The sequence below is a fragment of the Mercenaria mercenaria genome, chromosome 8 (assembly GCF_021730395.1).
Source record: "Mercenaria mercenaria strain notata chromosome 8, MADL_Memer_1, whole genome shotgun sequence".
Taxonomy (NCBI): Eukaryota; Metazoa; Mollusca; class Bivalvia; order Venerida; family Veneridae; genus Mercenaria; species Mercenaria mercenaria.
In genome coordinates, this window is record NC_069368.1 from 12,127,294 (window position 1) to 12,146,510 (window position 19,217).

Below are 19,217 nucleotides of genomic sequence, written 5' to 3' on the forward strand. Positions count from 1 at the left end.
GTTCTGTTGATTTTATCCTCACCGACCTGGGCTTGTTATACTTTTCAAAAGAGATAGACTATCACACCACTTTTTAAATACACTCTTAAATGCCATATTCAAGAGTTTTCACAAGAATAATTGAACAACTCATTTGAATTGTCCTCTTTATAGAACGTCATTGAATTGCAACGAAGCGAATAGACACAATTCCAAATTCCACAGCATGATACTGCGATATAGTCTGTATCAATCTAGTGTCAAATAGTTACACTTTGAGAAGCCACCAAACTCTCTTTCGGAAGATATCCGATTCTACAAAATATACCAATGACATCTGAGATGTTTCAGCTTCTAAACTAGGAAGTTGCCAAACATATTAATCTTTATTGGTGTAGGTTGAAAATAAAACAACACGAACAAAATCAATACTTAGATATTATCTGATGATGAAAAATATGTATGTTAACAGATATATCAAAAAGCAATGACATTGTCAAAATGTAAAACACATTTATAAGTAATTCAAAGCGGCAACCTACACGCTGAAATTGCAAATAATGAGACATTTACCTTTATATTTCTGCATTTAATTACTGAGGTTATTAGAATATGTGATCAATAAGAAAAAAACACATTAACCTCGAAATGTACTAAAGAGAGTAAATTGTAATCTACATGATGAGACAATATTTTAATATTCTTCTGCATTTCTATAGTGGTAGGATATCAACATGTTCATACATTTGAAAATAATACCATAAATAATTGCCGTGCCATGAGAAAACCAATATAGTGCGTTTGCGACCACAGTCTAGTCAGGATCCATGTTGTTCGCTAACGGTTTCTATAATTGCAATAGGCTTTGAAAGCGAACAGCATGCGCAGGCTGGTCTGGACCCATGCTGGTCGCAAATGTACTATGTTGGTTTTCTCATGGCGCGGCTCATATGTGAAATCAGGCACTTTAATGATAACCGGTACGCCAGAAACCGCAAAGTTTTAGGCATGTATGCCACTGATTTCCCAGTTGCCTAGGGAGCTTTCACAAAAATGTCGTCAATCTCATAAGGCTGCCATGTATCTCTTGGTTACTCTATACATCTTTATCAGACTATTTTTCGCTTTATAAAGTCTAAAATTATATGCATGTAACACACCTTTTCAACAGATTTACTAAATAATGCAATGAACGACGTAGGTATAATTTGTCCAGATTAAAAATATTGGCTACAGAATGCTCGCTTTCTGTACTGTCTAGGCGAAAGGAATTTCATCATGTTAAGTTTCTTTTACTTTTCTGACCTATGACTAACCTGACGTTTCTATATGCAGCATAACATTATTACAAAGACATAGAAAACACTAGAGAGCCATGATATTTTCTGGTGCTATTTGCTACTTTATCACAGTAAATATACACTGAATATATCTAAAGAACAGTTTTACATGTATATACACTGAAAGCATTACCACAGTGTGCTAAATGGATGTCATTTACTTACTGCAACTTAAAGCGTCTTTCAATTTCGTATTTGTATAAAACAAGAAAAAAAAAAGAAAATAAAAGAAAAAAGAAAGATAAATATATACAGAATGACGTGAACACTATTTGTGGAATCTGACTTTTGTCATAGATCTGCATACGTTTTCATTCTAAGTATGTATTTGCTCGATGATGTAACAATCTTGTATTAAACGATATAACGAGCATACTTGTGATGTTATTTTTGTTATGTATTAAACAACAGGCCAAAATACCCTTTATCTTTTATTTATTATTAGGTGTACCGAACAGTATTACGCATAATTTTGATCCTAGGAAGTATGTTCCAAATATAAAGGGTATAAATTATACATTGGAAGTTCGATAGTGTGTACATATCCAAGTTCCTGATTTCAGACGACGACTTGTGTTGTCGTGCTTTAGTTTGCATCCAAATATATTTTTTATTACATTTTTTTTTTATATTCTAATGCCGCTTGAAACAGTATACACAACAGTTATCAGTTAAACTATATAGTGTTTTAGAATTTACTTGCCTCCGCAAGTAACTGACAACTTTCCTACATGAAGCAGAAATGGAAGATGAGTGACCTGAAACACATTGTGTTCTATCAGATAATCACGGAATCACATTTGACACAGGTAAAACATCAAATCATTATTCTTGCAACGAAGCCATGTTGTCTTTCATTTGTTTCTGTTGCTTATAGTTGCAAGTAAATTAGATGTATGTAAATAATAGACTTCTTAGAGAACATGGCTTCCATAGGCTTTTTGTCTTTTAACAATTTTTACAATGTCATACATGAATTAATATTGAAGAAGAATAAAAACTGAAGTAAAAGTTATTATATAAACGTGAAAAATTATTATGCATTTTTAGAAAAATGATTGTCATAAATTATCAAACTGACACAGACTTAAACGAGAATATAAGAAGCATAAGAAAGTCTGTTTTGAAAGTATGAAACTTTATCCTAATTGATGGCACAGCTTTGATATAAATATCAAATAAGCCGCACTATGAAATAACCAACATAGTGCATTTGCGACCAGCATGGATCCAGACAGGCCTGTGCATCCGCGCAGTCTGGTCAGGATCTATGCTGTTCACTAACGGTTTCTCTAACTGCAATAGGCTTTGAAAGCGAACAACATGGATCCTGACCAGACTGTGCGGATGCACAGGCTGGTCTAGATCCATGCTGGTCGCAAACGTACTATGTTGTTTTTCTCATGGCGCGGCTCAAATGCCAGAATTAATATTCATATCATAAGTTTGTTTCACTCCCATTCTGGTTTTTGGTGCTCAGGCCCGTCGATCCATTTGACGTCAGTCGCACAGTTACATTTTTCTTAAGGCTTCCCCTAAAACTTGTTCTTGCCATAGTTGTATACTCTGTCCTGATTTTTTCCGGCACGGCTTTATCAACTAGACCAATAAACATCTTCTTGAATTCTTTCCTAAACATCTTTCCAGTAATTAGATATATGTAAAAGTTTAGAGCAAAGTGTGTAATTCCAATTTCTTCGATAACAGCCCTTACAAGATGATAAATGTAATACTTTCTCCAAGTTGAATTTTCATCCTCGATGACACATATAGGGCCTTCATTAAAATTAAGGACCGATACATATACAACGGTAACAGGAAGTGTTGTAAAAATGAGGTAAAATGAAACTGCTAAGAGCATTATTGTTGTCGCAGAAGTTTTCTGCGTACGCCCTTGTAGTATTGTATGTTCGTACTTAGATAATCGCTTGGCTTCTCTAATCACCAACATATTGAATGTTAAGACACTTAATGGAACAACAAGAAAGATCAATAACTCTGTGGCCCAAGAATAGATGTTCCACAAAGACTTATTGTCCCCATATAGTGCTTCCTTGCGTATGCCACACTCCCCGTCTTTATAGGTCCAAAAGTATCCTTGTATAGCACAAATTGCAAGCGAGATGAAGGCTAAAAACAACGACACCATTTCAGCTCTACGTGTGGTGCAATACTGTTCACGTTTAAATGGATGACATATTGATATATATCTTTCGACTGTGAACGCCAATACTAACAATGGCGCCAAATACTGGAAGGTGAGAAAAATAACTGTAAAACTTTCACAGATGACAGGCATATTTATAGTACTCACTCCCCAAATTTTTTCAAGTTCATAAAGCAAATGAAGCACAAGAAAGATGAAATCCACTAATGCAAGTGCCGCCAAATAAACTCCAGACGAATGACGCATGCGCGGTCGTATCCAAATAAGAAATGATAATATATTTCCGGGAAATCCGACTGCATATATAATTGGCGTCAGTGTTTTATCAATAAACTGGATATCATTGAACATTGGAGATTTAACTGACGTACAGTTTGTGACGTTTGATGACGTCATAGTTGATATTGTTGATATCGTGTCTGACACGTCGTTCAAATCAACAACAGTGTATCCACCAGCTGTAGAATTACTTATATTCATCTGAAAGTATATAAAATTGTCGTAATGTATAGTGAACAAGTGAATGATTATGATAGTTCTGCACGTTTAGATCAGGTTTTTTTTGTAGAATTTGATTAAACCCTGTTTTTTTTCTTAAACTGGAAATAAAAAAAGATAGGCTCGTGTGCTTGACTTTGTGCTAGACTGATTTGAAAAATTTGCACCTCACACAAGTTTCATAATGGGAGTCTATGCAAAAATTCCACTTTTGATGACATTTTCGCGAACAGAATTGTTTTTACAATGTAGATTTTTATGAAACTTATCACAGTCGTTAATAAACATATGGCCTTTAATATATGGTGAAATAAAATGTATAGGTCCGTGTACTTTTTTTTGAGATATCTGCCCATTATTAAAATATCTTCACGTGTCAAGCTGATTTTAAGGCGCTATTTGGAATCATTTAACGTGCCAGATGTTTAAATGGCATATTTCAACTTTAGAAGATAGTTTTGTTGCTGTTTTAATAAATATTTTCACGGGTTGCAATTAATTCATAAAATAATTTTCATTTCCGTACGCCGCATCCAGTTTTTATTCCACTTAATCAGGATAAATGACGTAAAACTATTACAAACGTGCAGAACTACCTTAATGTAATTTACTTTTAAAGATATGTTGACAAAAAGCATGACTGAACATAAAGAATCATAACTTGAATCGACTCTTGACGAACTGGATCTAGATAATTGTAACAGTCAAAATGGCATACTCTGTAATTTTTCAAAGTAAAATAGTCTAATGAAAGACACTATAATCTGTAGCAAACGTCGATAAAGCGAGATATTACTTGCATGTGAATGTTTAGTTTGGGAAAGGGTTCAGCAAGTCAGCGTACAGAAACGTTACTGAGTATGGGAACTTGCTTCCTGTTTTTTTGGGGAAAAACAACTATTTTTGTACTTGTTTCAGTAAAAGGCCCGTAGCTGACGAATATCATGAAAAATTACACAATATCATAAAATAAAACCGGAAAGATTTATCTGACTTTATCTGGATTCAGAGTTGTTACATTTGTATTCCTGCGGGGATATGGACTCCATTTGATATCTATGTAATATAGTTAAGCTTAAGCAGGTGATAAATGCATTTTCCATCACCTCTCATGATCAGATATTTTCATATCGAGTCTTCCATTATTGTTCTTGTTTGCATTCTATGCTTCTAAAGGATCTTTGTACAGATTTTAATAACTATAACAACAGTGATCTTTAAATGCTGTGTGGCGGCCGTAAAACGTCCCCTTCCCCCGTATAAGGATTAAGTGTTGTTATTATATTTTCGGGTCTTTTCGGATCATGGAGTCCATTCAATATCTATGTAAGATTTTAAAAGATTTTCCTATACAAGTCTAACCCTAGGTAGGGGTTCATTTGATCCCAGAGGGGCATGATTTTACAAACTTTGAGAACCACTACACAATGCAAAATGTCAAATATATGTATATAAGCACAGTGCATTACGGATTTAGAAAAGAAATTTTAAAAACGAAACCATACAGCAGTCTGTTTTAAAAAAGTCAACAACAGGGTGGAATCAATTTTTACTCCAGGCATATGATTTGAACACACTGTATAGAGAACTACTACACAATGCTACATGCAAAATATCTGAGGTTTTAGACAAGACGATTATAAAGAATCATGTACTAGAAAGTCTTTGTTAATCAAGGGGCAATGTTGACCCAATAGACATGATTTAAACAAACTTGATTGGGGACCTCTACGAAATGCTACATGCCAAATATATAAGCTCTACAATATGGTTTTAGGCAAGAAGATTTTCAAATGTTTTCCTACACAAGTCTGTGTAAAAAAGTGACCTCGTTTCCTGGCGGCCATCTTACTTGACCAATTGAAAACATTTAAACAATCTTGGAACAGGGTAAAACAATGAACATTTCTATGAAATTATTATGAAATCGGGAAAGCAGTTTCTGACGAGAAGATGTTTAAATTCCAACTATATACATTCATGGAAAAGTTACCACGCCCTTTAGCGACCACGAGTCGGAATAATTTGAATAAACTTGGTAGAGGGCCACTGAAGAAATATTTCCGTCAAGTTATTTTGAAGTCCTGCAAGTAGTTTTTTATAGTGTTTTTCCTTAAATTTGTAATTATTTGGGGTGGACGGACGGACGACGGAAAGTGAGTTATCACAATTGCTGACCCTTAGCATTTCATTCTCAAGTGTGTTCCCGGACGAAAAATGTTCGTTTATTGTGTTACTTTGACAGATTTGTAACATCCTGAAAATCTTTTTTAACCAGTATGCTTTTAATCTACGTTAACACTTAGTTTTAAACATATTCACAGTAGTATCCGGAGTAATGATATTTGAATAAATCTACAGCTCTATGTTAAATGTCAATGCAAATTTTAAATATAATTAAAACTAAGAATGTTGGAGAACTACATAATTTTATTCACCAAGGATAGTTAATATATACAAAATTCACGTACTGCATTTTTTTTTGAATCCAGAAATTCATCACTTTTTTACCATATTTAAAGAAATTTAAACAGCTATATTTCGTAAGATATTGTATCAAACACTAAAGACTACAGCTATATATTTTCAGTATAGTATACACCATAACAACAGCAAAGGTAATAAGCAAGTTCTAAGCTAATTAAGGTTGCTATTGGATAAAAAACATTAACCATTCGATATTTATCTGGAAATACAAATCCATGCGGACTCCAAATGGTCAATAGGTGATATATATTATAAACATGACGTTTGTTCAAAGCGTTTCGGTGAAGTAGGTCATAAAATCACACGGTATAATCGGCGATTAGCAAACGATATAGGACCGATAATGAACGCATCAGACTTGCATGTGATGTCAAATTTGTTCGCCTTTTAACAAAATGTTAAGGTCAATTATGTTTTTCATTATTAAACTGGCATTTGGTAGTTACTGTCTATTTAGACAGTGTATGATATTAATTGTAAAACATGTATCCAATCCAGCCCAAAACATGCCAAATCGAATTGATTATCATTGTATATCTGGCTATACCTTCAACAAAGAAAAATAAATGCTAGCAGCTAATTGCAAGTCATGCCATTGTAAGCAAATATAACATTGACTATCTCCAATCCCTAGAATTCCATTTTGCTCATGATGGACTTATCTGAAATTACTAACCAATGTTTCCATGCGTGGTTTACATCTGAGATAATGTTGTTGTTTTTTTAACTTAGGATTGATTCATATAATTTGTACAACGTATTCTATACAACGTACAAGATTTTCCGTAAATTTGATTTAAAGTTGAAAACGTCAGCTACCTCTATGCACACACATCTGACAAAACACAATTTTGATTTCATTAAGTATTTTAACAACGTACAAGTTAAAAAAAAAAACACACAACAAAAACAAAACAAACAAATTTGAAAAATAACTCCCGAAGTTACATGGGTTAAAACACCGAAGACATTTTCTACTATTCTTACGTCCCGTGGAACACTCAAATCTCTAAATGTTAATATAACAACTCGTGGTGACTGATGACACGACGTATGAGTTTGCGTGTGTCACGTAATTAAAAGATCCGTAGAAATGAGACAGTGCTACTCCAGACAAAGTACCTTGAAATAAATCTGATAAGTAAATTAGTTTCAAGAGAAGCTATAAGCGACTATTTACAAAGAAACCTCTTGAATGAAACAGTATCATTATGAGGTTAATGAGGTCAGCAGTAACGTAAGTTACATATTCGCTCTGGAGAATTACAATAGTTAGCTGATGTAATGTACTTGTTGAAGGTGATTTGTTTCATCTTACATGCAAGGTGTTCAAGACAAAAGCGAAAAGGAAAAGCGTTATCTTATAACAGTAGAAACTGATAAATAAATATGATGGTGAAAGACAGACACATAATTAGACGGAAATTGAACAAAATCACTTGCAACAACTATCCTCTTGCTGTGATATGCATCGTAATTTACATTATGAGGATATTATTATTTCAGTTTTAGAAAATGTTTAAAGTGCTTGAGTAGATAATTAATAGCATGTACATACAAAATTAAACACTGGAAACACCTGAATCATAATATGCTATGAAATATGCAGATCTATAGATATATGTAATATTTTTTTCTATAGATTATATAATAAATTTTTAATTGACTCATTGCCTAACCGGTTAAAAAATTTAATAGCACATCTACTCAGTTTAAAAATACAAATTATTTGCTATCTTATCCATCTAGGCATTTGTTAGTAACTGTTCTCATATTATATAAATATTTAGGTTTACCTGATACACGCCATTTTAACATCCTTGAATAGGCACTTAACACGATAGTTGTTACCTTTTATCCCATAACTCTATTTTGAATTGAAGCTTATTCTGCTTAAGAGACAATATTCCAAAATAAAGTGTGCATGTCCATTAGCAAAATAATATCTCAATTACTTGAGACAATGCTTTCCACGAAACCAAAGATATAACCAATACCACTGCGTCAAGCAAGGCTATTCTAGCAAAGAGATACACGCCGCGAATTTGCGCGAGTATCCGCTATATCATGTTTCAATGCGGGAAGACTTTGTAGGATATGATTGCTAAATAAATGCAGTAAGTTCTATGAATATAAAACGTTCTAATATCATTTAAGTTTTGATTAAAGTCTACGAATGTAGTAAAATGATAAAACTTACTCAGTGGTGAATAGTACATAGGCACATGTAAGTAAATAATGATTAAAACGTCCTAATATCACTTAAGTTTTGAAAAGAAGTACAACGATAGAACTTACTCAGTGGTGAATAGTGAACAGGCATATGTAGATCTAAGTTAAGAACAGCTTCCAAACAGGAATTTACTGTGTCTAAAAAGAACATTTGATAAAGGTTTCCTAAATTTACAATGTCGTTTTATCTCATTAAAGGAGCATACAACATGGAAAGGTACCGATTGTCTGACACCGAACTTTTCGGCTTGATTTTAACCGAATAATTTTTGTTTTAGTTGTATGTTGATAACAAAGGCATAAAAATCATGAAAATAATTCTCAAAACAGTCAATGTCTGGTTTTCTTTTTATCAGCAGGTATACATAATTAAAATCCTGCAAATTGTAATTTCATAAACATTTCATCAAATACCACTATCATTGCTTTAGCTGGTGTCTTTGATCGGTCTTTGGTATTGCGTGATACCATGATAGAATAACTAGTACCCAAAATACTAACATTTTTCATTATTATATCCGCATACGTTCGTATAAACATACTAGTTTTGGGATGTCGATTCGGGTTTTCTTTAAAGACGTATGGTAAAATATTAAACAAAAATAAATTAAGCGATACAATGATACAAACCAAAGTTAACAAGAGATCACAGAGTGATCTTGGCGCCCACCAATGTGCCATTTTTGAGTGTTCCAAATTTCAAGACTTATTGACTAACACAAGGTCAAATTTCATTTCCGTACACAACACTGTGCATGTGGTCCATGCATGTGGTCCAAATTTGAAAGCTGTAGCTTGAGAAATGTGAAAGTAAGTCACTAGATCAATTTCAAAGACAAAGTTCTTTGTACACAAAACTATGCATGTGCATCAAGTTTGAAGGCTGTAGTTTGAGAAATTTAAAAGTAGGTCACTAGGTCAATCTTAAGGTCAAAGTTCATTTCGGTACACAAAATTATGCAAGTGGTCCAAATTTGAAGGCTGTAGCTTGAGAAATGTGAAAGTAGGTCACTAGGTCAAAATCAAGATCAAATTTTATTTCGGAACACAAAACTATGCATGTGGTCCAAATTTGAAGCCTGAACCTTCGAAAATGTGAAAGTAGGTCACTAGGTCAACGTCAAGGTCAAAGTTTTCTTCGGTGCACAAATCTATGCATTTGAAGGCTGTAGCTACAGAAATGTGAAAGTAGGTCACTAGGTCAAAATCAATCAGATGTCAAGGTTCATCTTGCCACTCAAAACCATACATGTGGTCCAAATTTGAATGTTGTAGGTTATTGACAAGAAGATTTTAAAAGTTTTTCCCTATACAAGTCTATATGAACCATGTGACCCCCAGGGCGGGGCCATATTTGACACTAGGGGGATAATTTGAACAAACTTGGTAGAGAACCACTATATAATGCTACATTACAAATATCAAAGCCCTAGGCTTTGTGGTTTGGACAAGAAGATTTTCAAACTTTTTCCCTATATAAGTCTATGTAAACCATGTGACCCCCGGGGCGGGGCCATATTTGACCCTTGGGGGATAATTTGAAAAATCTTAGTAGAAGACCACTAGATGATGTCACATACTAAATTTCAAAGCCCTAGGCACTGTGGTTTTGGACAAGAGGTTTTTCAAAGTTTTTCCCTATATAAGTCTATATAAACCATGTGACCCCCCAAACGGGGCCATATTAGACCCCAGGGAAATAATTTGAATCATCTTGGTAGAGGATCACTAGATGATGCTTCATACCAAATATCAAAGCCCTAGGCTCTGTAGATTTGGACAAGAAGAATTTCAAAGTTTTTCCCTATATAAATCTATGTAAATGATAGAAATAAACAAAGGGCCATAACTCACTAAAAATTGTTGAACCAGTCTGATTTTCAGGGGGACACAACTAGGGTACCAATACATCATTCTGACAAAGTTTGGTCAAAATCCCCCAGTAGTTTCTGAGGAGATGCGATAACGAGAAATTGTTAACAGACGGACGGACGGACCACGGACGCAGAGTGATTTGAATAGCCCACCATCTGATGATGGTGGACTGATAAAAGTGAAAAATGAAAGTGCTAAAATGTAACTTTATATATTTTCGGCACATTTTCATATATCTGGAATACAGTTTATTTATCCGTGCTGGTTTTTGCTTGATAAGAAACTGGCCAAAGCCATGAACTATCAAGTTCAATGCAGTTCATGAATGGCCCTTTAATACACGTTGTATTCCTTTCATATCTAACATTTATCAGTAAGACACCACTTGAGTTTTCTGTTTAACACCAAAGTCGGGCTACACTAAAAGTGCTTAGTTTGCGGTATGTCTTTTTACTCCTATTGATACATTTTGAATGTAGTTTATTCAGTAATTATTCTATTTTCGTTGTTTTTATGTATTATAAGACACTACTATTAAGTACAGCGTTCTTCTTGAATGATCAGCCATATTCATCATTTATATATAAGCACTTTGTTACACACACCCGGTTTTATTGCCATGCTATATTTGAAAAACAGTACATCCATTTATTTCTTATTTGCTTTTTATTGAAGAAAATGTTATTTTTATTTCCGCATTTTAAACAATACATCTCTTGTTCAAATGCAATGAAACTTTTGTTTAAAGGACCTCCCAATATAAAGCGTGTATCAATCATAAATATTGACCGTGCTGCAAAGTCGTAAACCAGGAAATATTTTGGGAAACTAAATGATTGGGGAATTAGATTGATTTTAGCATAACATGCAAAGGGATCATACAATATTTCAAAAGTTTGAAAGAGTTTGTTTGAAGATTTCATTCCTTTGAAGTGTGAAACGTTTTGTCCTTTTTCTCTGGACGAATACTATTACTGATATGCATTCAATAGCATAAAGATTGTGTATATTGTATATACCAGCGCATCAAATTGTCAGCAATTCATGGAATGGTTTGTAAAAGCCAGAAGTTATTCGAAGCAGATTACGTTATATATTCTTGCGTGTCTCTTTATACCAATCGAAGGTCGATAGTTTTTACAATACTAGTATGACCGACTTATATTCAACACATGTTTACTGGGCTAATACGATAAAACTGTGAAAATACATTTCTGGATTCATCTGATAAAACATTTACTGAATGGCTTGTCGGACTGGGGAATTATTGCCTTAAATCCTTTTTATCTCGGGCAATAGTTTTGACTAGTGAACAGCAAGCCATCTGGTAAGTGTATACTATAATACGTTTTGTCAAGCATATCATTCTTACCATCATTTTGAACAAAAGATAGAGATTGTTAATCAAAATCTGTTTTGATTTTCACTTGAACGTATAAATTCGTTTCTTTTCTTGTCACTGACTTTGTTTACTAAGAAAAGCTATGTTGCATGATTTTTTGCTGTTATTTGAAGTTAGTTTCGTGAAATATGGATGCTATGAATGAAACTATGTTTGAATTAGAGCCTCAGTATAGTTTATTCATGTCTGCACGTTATTCTGTATTATTCTGCACACTGACATGGACCGGGTTAAAATCTTACGACTGTTTGACATTTATGTTGCACTGTACATTTATGCTCTCAGCCTATTTTGTACATCCGACTTTGCACGTGAATCACATGACACTGTATTTTAAGTCTTATAGTTTTATCAGATTATGCCTACTTTCAAATATATTTGTTCTTTTGAATGCCCCTGTTCCGACACCTATACCAATATACCCTTTGATATCAAACCAATATGCACGCTCGAATACATAAACTTATTACATCTGCGCTTTATATTGTTTGCAAGTTCATTGCCCTTTTATAGGAATTCCAATAATAAATTTTAGATTTTTGTGGTGTAGGTTAAATTGAAGTTAATTTATTTGACATTATCAGTGGTGTAAATAAATCGTTCTTTTATGTCTTTTTAATGTGAAAGTCCTCTAGAAATGACGAGTTTTCTTGCAGGAATAAAACCCTTTACAAGTAATCTATATATTTAGTAAATGGAATTATTCTTTGAAGCACAGGATTAGCTATTTAATGTTCAATAAGAGGAAATTAAATGTCTGTCTATATGACACGGTAAGGAAAATATTAAAAAAGGCGTAGTTGTGGAATGGCTATACACAATTACAGCTTTGATTACTTTATCCATTTCAAAATAATGGCTGGGCAACAAAATTAGCTTTGATATCCGAGGATAAACGAAATTATTACTTGATGTGTCTATTTTTCGAGGCTGCATTTTGATGAATTGCAATTATATTTCATATTGTTAAGGAAGTTTTCAAATGTTGGACACCTTTCTAGATTTGCGCTTTTTCGAAATTTGGATAGAGCTTTAATTTGTTTAAAAAAATTATTGTTACAATATACAAAAAAGTGAACTACTGGATGCTAGACAATGCTTATGAATGAAACAGCGACAAACTCTGCAGACAGCTCAAGAATCTTGCATTAGCATTCAAAGGAAAGATTGGACAACTAACGGAATAAATTCAGCTGAATGTAATACTGATATGGTGTATATTTTTCTATTTTATATACTTTGCTATCAAAATAGATACAGTTGTGACATCTCGATGCATGAGCTGAGAATTCTAAAGATTCTGAGTTAAATGTACATATTTGCCCAATTTGTCTCTTTTACCCATTCATTTTGCCATTTTTAAATGTGTAATTTGCTAAAATTATTTTAGATACACATCTAAAAAATCGAGTTTTAGTTCAACAGTTATGCGCAGGTACATATTTCAGGACGTTGACGAACTGTTGTCATAATATAAATGGTACTAAAAAATAGATATTGTGAACAACACATTGACGTCTTGTGCACTGTCACAAGCATGGCGAATAAGCCTGCATTTGACAAGACTCAAAATTGATGTTTTCTATATATAATATCTTAAGACTGCTATAAAATGACATCGATTGCAATCTTGACATTTCTAAAAGTGGATATAGAAAATTGCATCAGACAGTGACATAATGAAAAATGACAAGATATGCTTGATACACGCAAACATTATATTACTGGCAAATGTACTTTCTCTTTCCAAGCCATTCCATATTAGCTTGGACATTATTCATGGTTTCAAACATCGTTCGAAATAATACTGAGAGCGACAAGACCTTATGATTTGTATGTGAAACATGTAGTTTTGTAACCTATTCGAACCCTTATATTTTTACATTAATGTTTAAAACATACGAGGATTGACGAAAACCACTGTGTATTTAATTATACAATGTAATATCTTTAAGTATTAGTTTTATTAAAAAATATACTTTGCCGTAACAACCTACTATCTGTTAGTTGTGACGATTGGTTTGACCTACACATATCACCAAAAGAAAATTACAGTACAACTCAGCCTATTAGTCAACGTACTTGTTTCGTACGGGAACCGGAAGTAAAAGGTTCGAACCCTACTGGAATCTGTTTTCATACTGCTGGTTGGTGAGCCAACAGCTATATAAAAAGGATGGGGATTGCCTACATGTATAATGCATGGCATTTAATAATAGGATACGGAAGTTAAATATGTACAATGCACATGTGTCTCAGATGTCAAAACGACCAAAATGACATTAAACTCATGCAGAAATTATTCTTAACGAATGTAAATGTAATTTATTGCGTTTAAATTGAGTTTTATTTATGTATTATAATGTGCTTCATTATACAGGCAATATCAGTGGTGCGTGATGGGTAAGATTATACGGAACCATTTATTCATTTCCCTTCCAGATCCAGGTGATAAAATACTGAAAGAACTAAATAATATTTTGTATGACTTCTTATGGAATGGACCAGCAAAAGTTAAAAAATCTGTTATAACTAAAGATTACTCTGAGGGAGGACTTAGGATGACAAATGTTGAGTGTTTCATTAAAAGTTTAAAGATAACTTGGATTAGAAGAGTAATAAGAACAGAAGGAAAATGGATATCTATGACCAATCGTATGTTTGATTTACACAAACTTATAAATTGTGGTAAACATTATGCTGATAAAATGATTCAAAAAACCATCAACATGTTTTGGAAAAATGTTCTAAAATCATTTTCAGATTTTATTGAAACTGTCCCTGTTGATAACATGCAGGCCTTTTTAAAATGCCCGCTCTTTTACAATCATAATATTGGAAACAAGAGCCTGTATTTTAGATCATGGTATGAAAGGCATATCAATGACTTGTATCAAAATAATAAATTATTAACAAAGGAAGAATTTGAACGTAAAACAAATTTACAAATAAATAGTTTGAATTATCTTGGTACACAGTATAACGAAAGCTGTATAAACTTTCCACAGAAATAATGAAACTCAATCCAAAGTCACTGAAAGATGAAGTGAATATTCATTATCCATTGATACCATTACCAGCAAAGACGCTACTTAAAACTGCAGCTGGATGTAGGGATATATACACTTTGCTTAATATGAATAAGGATTATCCGACAAGTCAAACTAAATGGATAGTAGATTTTTCTTTTGAAGATGACAAATGGAAGAGTATTTATTATAATAGTAATCCTTTTAGAGTAACGAAAGATAGTAATATACAGTGGATGCAGTTTCGAATTTTACATCGTATTCTACCAGTCAATAAGTATCTAAAAACAATAAACCTTAAAGACTCAGATCGTTGTACTTTCTGTAAAACAGACATTGAAATAATAGAACATCTTTTTTGGAGATGTAAAGAAGTTAAAAAGTTCTTTGATGTTTTATGTACCTCCTTGAAAGTAAACATGTAGAAGTAATTTTTGCTGAGACTAGTGTGCTATTTGGAGTTGATAGTGTTTCCAAAAATATGATTCTTTATCTTAAGAAATTCATATTCACCTGTAAACATTTAGACTGTAAACTGCCATTGGCTGGATATAAAAGGTTTTTACAACATCATTTTAATATACATAAAGCAATTGCAGTTAAAAATCAAACATTAGATTCTTTTGCCAATACCTGGCAAATAATACAATCTGTAATACGCTAAGGAATCTCAGATAACTATGTATTAAAACTGAAAAGGAGAGAGTTTCAAATAAGCTTTCAGCTTCCTACTCAATCCTGTATGCTTTCTTTATATATATATATATGTTGTGAATGAATTGTGATTAATAAAATATTGTTTAAACCAAAACTGAAATTTTTCAAACTGGGCTTAATTATAGAAGTTAATATATAAGTCTGAATATGCTATTGAAGATAAACCAACAATAGTGGTTTGGACGAAGTGTGATAAGCAGTTGCGCATTTCGCGGTCGGGTCAGGATCCATGCTTTCGCTAAATTTGTTATATCCATGTTTAAAAGGTAACATGATGGAATCTTTGAAACTGGCATCAGCTGTCGTCCATCTTCAAGACACTAATTTGTTTTTCATGGGCTAGGATATTATATATATGCTGAAATATGTTTATTGTAAACTAAACATTATATATAATATAGGTTCATGTGAACGAAGTTTTAAAGTTAAGTTGTCATTTGTACAGTGTCGTATTGGAATATATTCTTTGAAATATTTGTTTGTATCTTGTATTAAAAGGTATGACATTATGTGAATATTTTGAACTTGGCATATTGTCAGTTCATCAAGACATAACCTTTGACAATTTTTTAACATGATGGCTTGTATATGTAATATATATGCAATAAATATGTTATATGTATATGGTATGTAATATAAATGTAATATATAATGGTATGATGATATTATTCTGTAAGAAATATTGTAAGGTATGGAGGGGGGTGGTTCCCCGACCCTCACATATCAGTTTGACGGGGAGAATAAAATTCATGTGAACCTTAAAAAAAAGAAAATTATACGGGATCTTCACACTAAATAGCCTGGATGAGCACAGAAGACACAGGAGTTACAAAATAGTGTATTTTGTTCATTTGCATGTTCTGAAAGCCTAACCCGCGAAATAACTTGGATCAGGATTTTTATTTGCAATAATATGTTTCTTAGATGAAAGATTTTGAATTAACGATTTTCATGACAGAAGTACTGCTTAGACTGTCCATTTGTTATTGTTCGAGTAAATTAGTGAGATTGAGAAATACTAAAATGTTTGTAAGATTAGGTACAATTACAATACGTATAGGTTTAGAACAGATAATGTTGGGAAACATTTTGTTTGGTGCTTAGCCCTTTAACAGTTGTAAGTCATACTACTTCTCTGAACATTTTGAAGACTTCACTTAAAGCAGTTGTAAGTTACTTGTACTGAGCTACTTTAACATCAATCTTCTGTCTAATTTTTTACCACCTATACTGAGGCATCTCTTCTTGCTTTAAAGGCATTGAGTACATCGTACATGGTGAGATATATCATAAAAGGTTATAATTTCATGTATCTAATATGAGCATTTCTTCTCTTTTGGTATCGTGCCTTTTGATACAGTTACGTTTGATAGGATCATCCATTTACATATAACAGTAAAACATGACAAGATGAGGTTGTTTTTGGTTCATATCTCACACGTTAAACTCATTGGTGTTTGTGCGCGGGAAGTAACAAGGTGGTATCCCAATGTGCTTCTTTCTTGCTTACTTTGATTTGACTGCCTATTTATTTGTTCACGCATACACAAACCTATACTTCTGTAGGGATTTATCTTCAGTAGAGGAAAAGGTAAGTTAGAGAGTGATGTGGTTCATTAATTTGTAGGACTAAATGTTGCACTGAACAAAAAGATTAGTATAAAATAATCAGTATGAAATGACAAGCAGACGAAACTTCAGCCAACTGTTTTTCTTCTTCTGATTTTCGGCTCTTCCCTGTCTATATAGCATTACATAACCATAAGAATGGTTCAGAGTTTATTCCTATGAAACGTATATAGTGGCTGCAAGACTTTGTAGGTTTTGCCTTAGATAAATCGCGAAGGAAAACTTTTGCCTTGCTTAGAAAAATTTCGCGATGTCAAACATATCAAAAGAGATATAATTATGATTCTCAAGACACGCTAACATACTTACTCTGCGGTGTGTGTTTGATGAAATGAACTACACTGACCTCAAATAAGTATCCATTATGGGAATCTGTTGGGAAAATTATAAATTTTAATTCGTAAAGTAAGTTCTTTTACAGACATACTACATACATTAATGGCAAAGTACGGACCCAGGTATCCGGGCAAATAACGTATAGCTATAAATGCCAGTCTATGAAGAACGCATATCTGTCGGAGCCGGACACAGTAGTGACATTAATAAAAGCTACTCAGATAACGTATTTCGTGGATAATTCAACATTTGTAATACAAAAATTTCAGTTAAAGAAACAGGACATGAGGAAATGAGATAAAGTTGCCATTTGTTTTATACTTTATTAGTCATGCTGGAAATTGTAACATGTTCTGCTGTCGGCTTTCATGTTAATATTTGATAGAGTTCTCACAACGCATGGTCAATTTCCATGATATTTATAATGACTGTATTTTCCGATACATTTTCTTGCAATAGCTTGACTGTCCTGAGGTTTGTCAATATTCTACTCTCAAGCATACATGTCCGATAAAACAAAATGTGAAAGTTTACCGGTATTACAGACAGATATTTATTGTATAGACAGTTTCAAAATAAAGCAATTTGTTGTTTTGTTAAAAACGTGACATGACTGGGAATGACTTGACATACTAGCGGATATTCAATTCACAGCGGTCAAAAGGAAGTTTCTAATATCTTAAAATCGGCTTTGTATCCTGTCTGTGACATTTTGTGATAATTTTGGTTTTGATCAGGCTATTATTTATTGTCTAGAGTTCCGTCTAGCCGAGACAAAATGAATTTTCAAATGGTTAAAATATTTCATTCAATATCAGTTAATATATGTTGTTTACGTAGGGTTTCTTATCCACTGAATAAGAAATGCTTCCCGCCAACAAAATATCTACTTTAAAAAAGATAATTAAAAAAGAATAATGTTCTATTTAAGAATTATATTTCTTTAAATTTAGACTTGTGTTTGCCCTACTTAATGTTATGCTTTTCTGTTTATCTACATATACACATGTATGTCTATATATTTTCAAGTTCTATTCGGCACGGATTATTCATAAGCATGTTTAGTACGGTGACAAGTACAGTCTTTCTTTAACATCATTATGGGGACAGAACTTTTCCTCCCACACTAATTCTGATTCATATTCTTGTTTCAAATTATAAGATTGCTGATTATTGCCATTTCGTCCTGGAATCTTGGCGCGTTTTAAGAGCACCAACACGACATACTTTTTTGTCGGGTTTAACGTCACCCCGACACAATTATAAACTAGTGCGCCAATACGACAAAAACATTATTTTCTTATCAATATCCATTGATCTGCTTCAGCATTTCAGAAAAGTTACCATGGAATTTTACATTCCAAATTATCGTTTTTCCCCTGTAATTTGCCGAACACTCGCTACAGTCAATGTAGTGGAACAAATTCAGTCTACAGTGCAACCTGCATTTGTAACACTTCACCTTAATGTAACGAAAAACTGATATGAGCCGTGCCATGGGAAAACCAACATAGTGGGTGTGCGAC

At 33.1% G+C, this 19,217-nt stretch overlaps 1 protein-coding gene across 2 annotated transcripts in view; it reads right to left on the reverse strand.

Annotated features, from left to right (window-relative positions):
- Positions 1-351: 351 nt before the first annotated feature.
- The window catches only part of LOC123523042 (FMRFamide receptor-like), a 138,825-nt gene continuing 119,959 nt past the window's right edge, over positions 352-19,217 (reverse strand). For both annotated transcript variants that reach the window (XM_045300631.2, XM_045300633.2), the window contains exon 5: positions 352-3,966. In XM_045300631.2, coding sequence (XP_045156566.1) covers positions 2,758-3,966 — 1,209 coding nt within the window. In that variant the 3' untranslated portion in view covers positions 352-2,757. The remainder of the gene's footprint in view (positions 3,967-19,217) is intronic.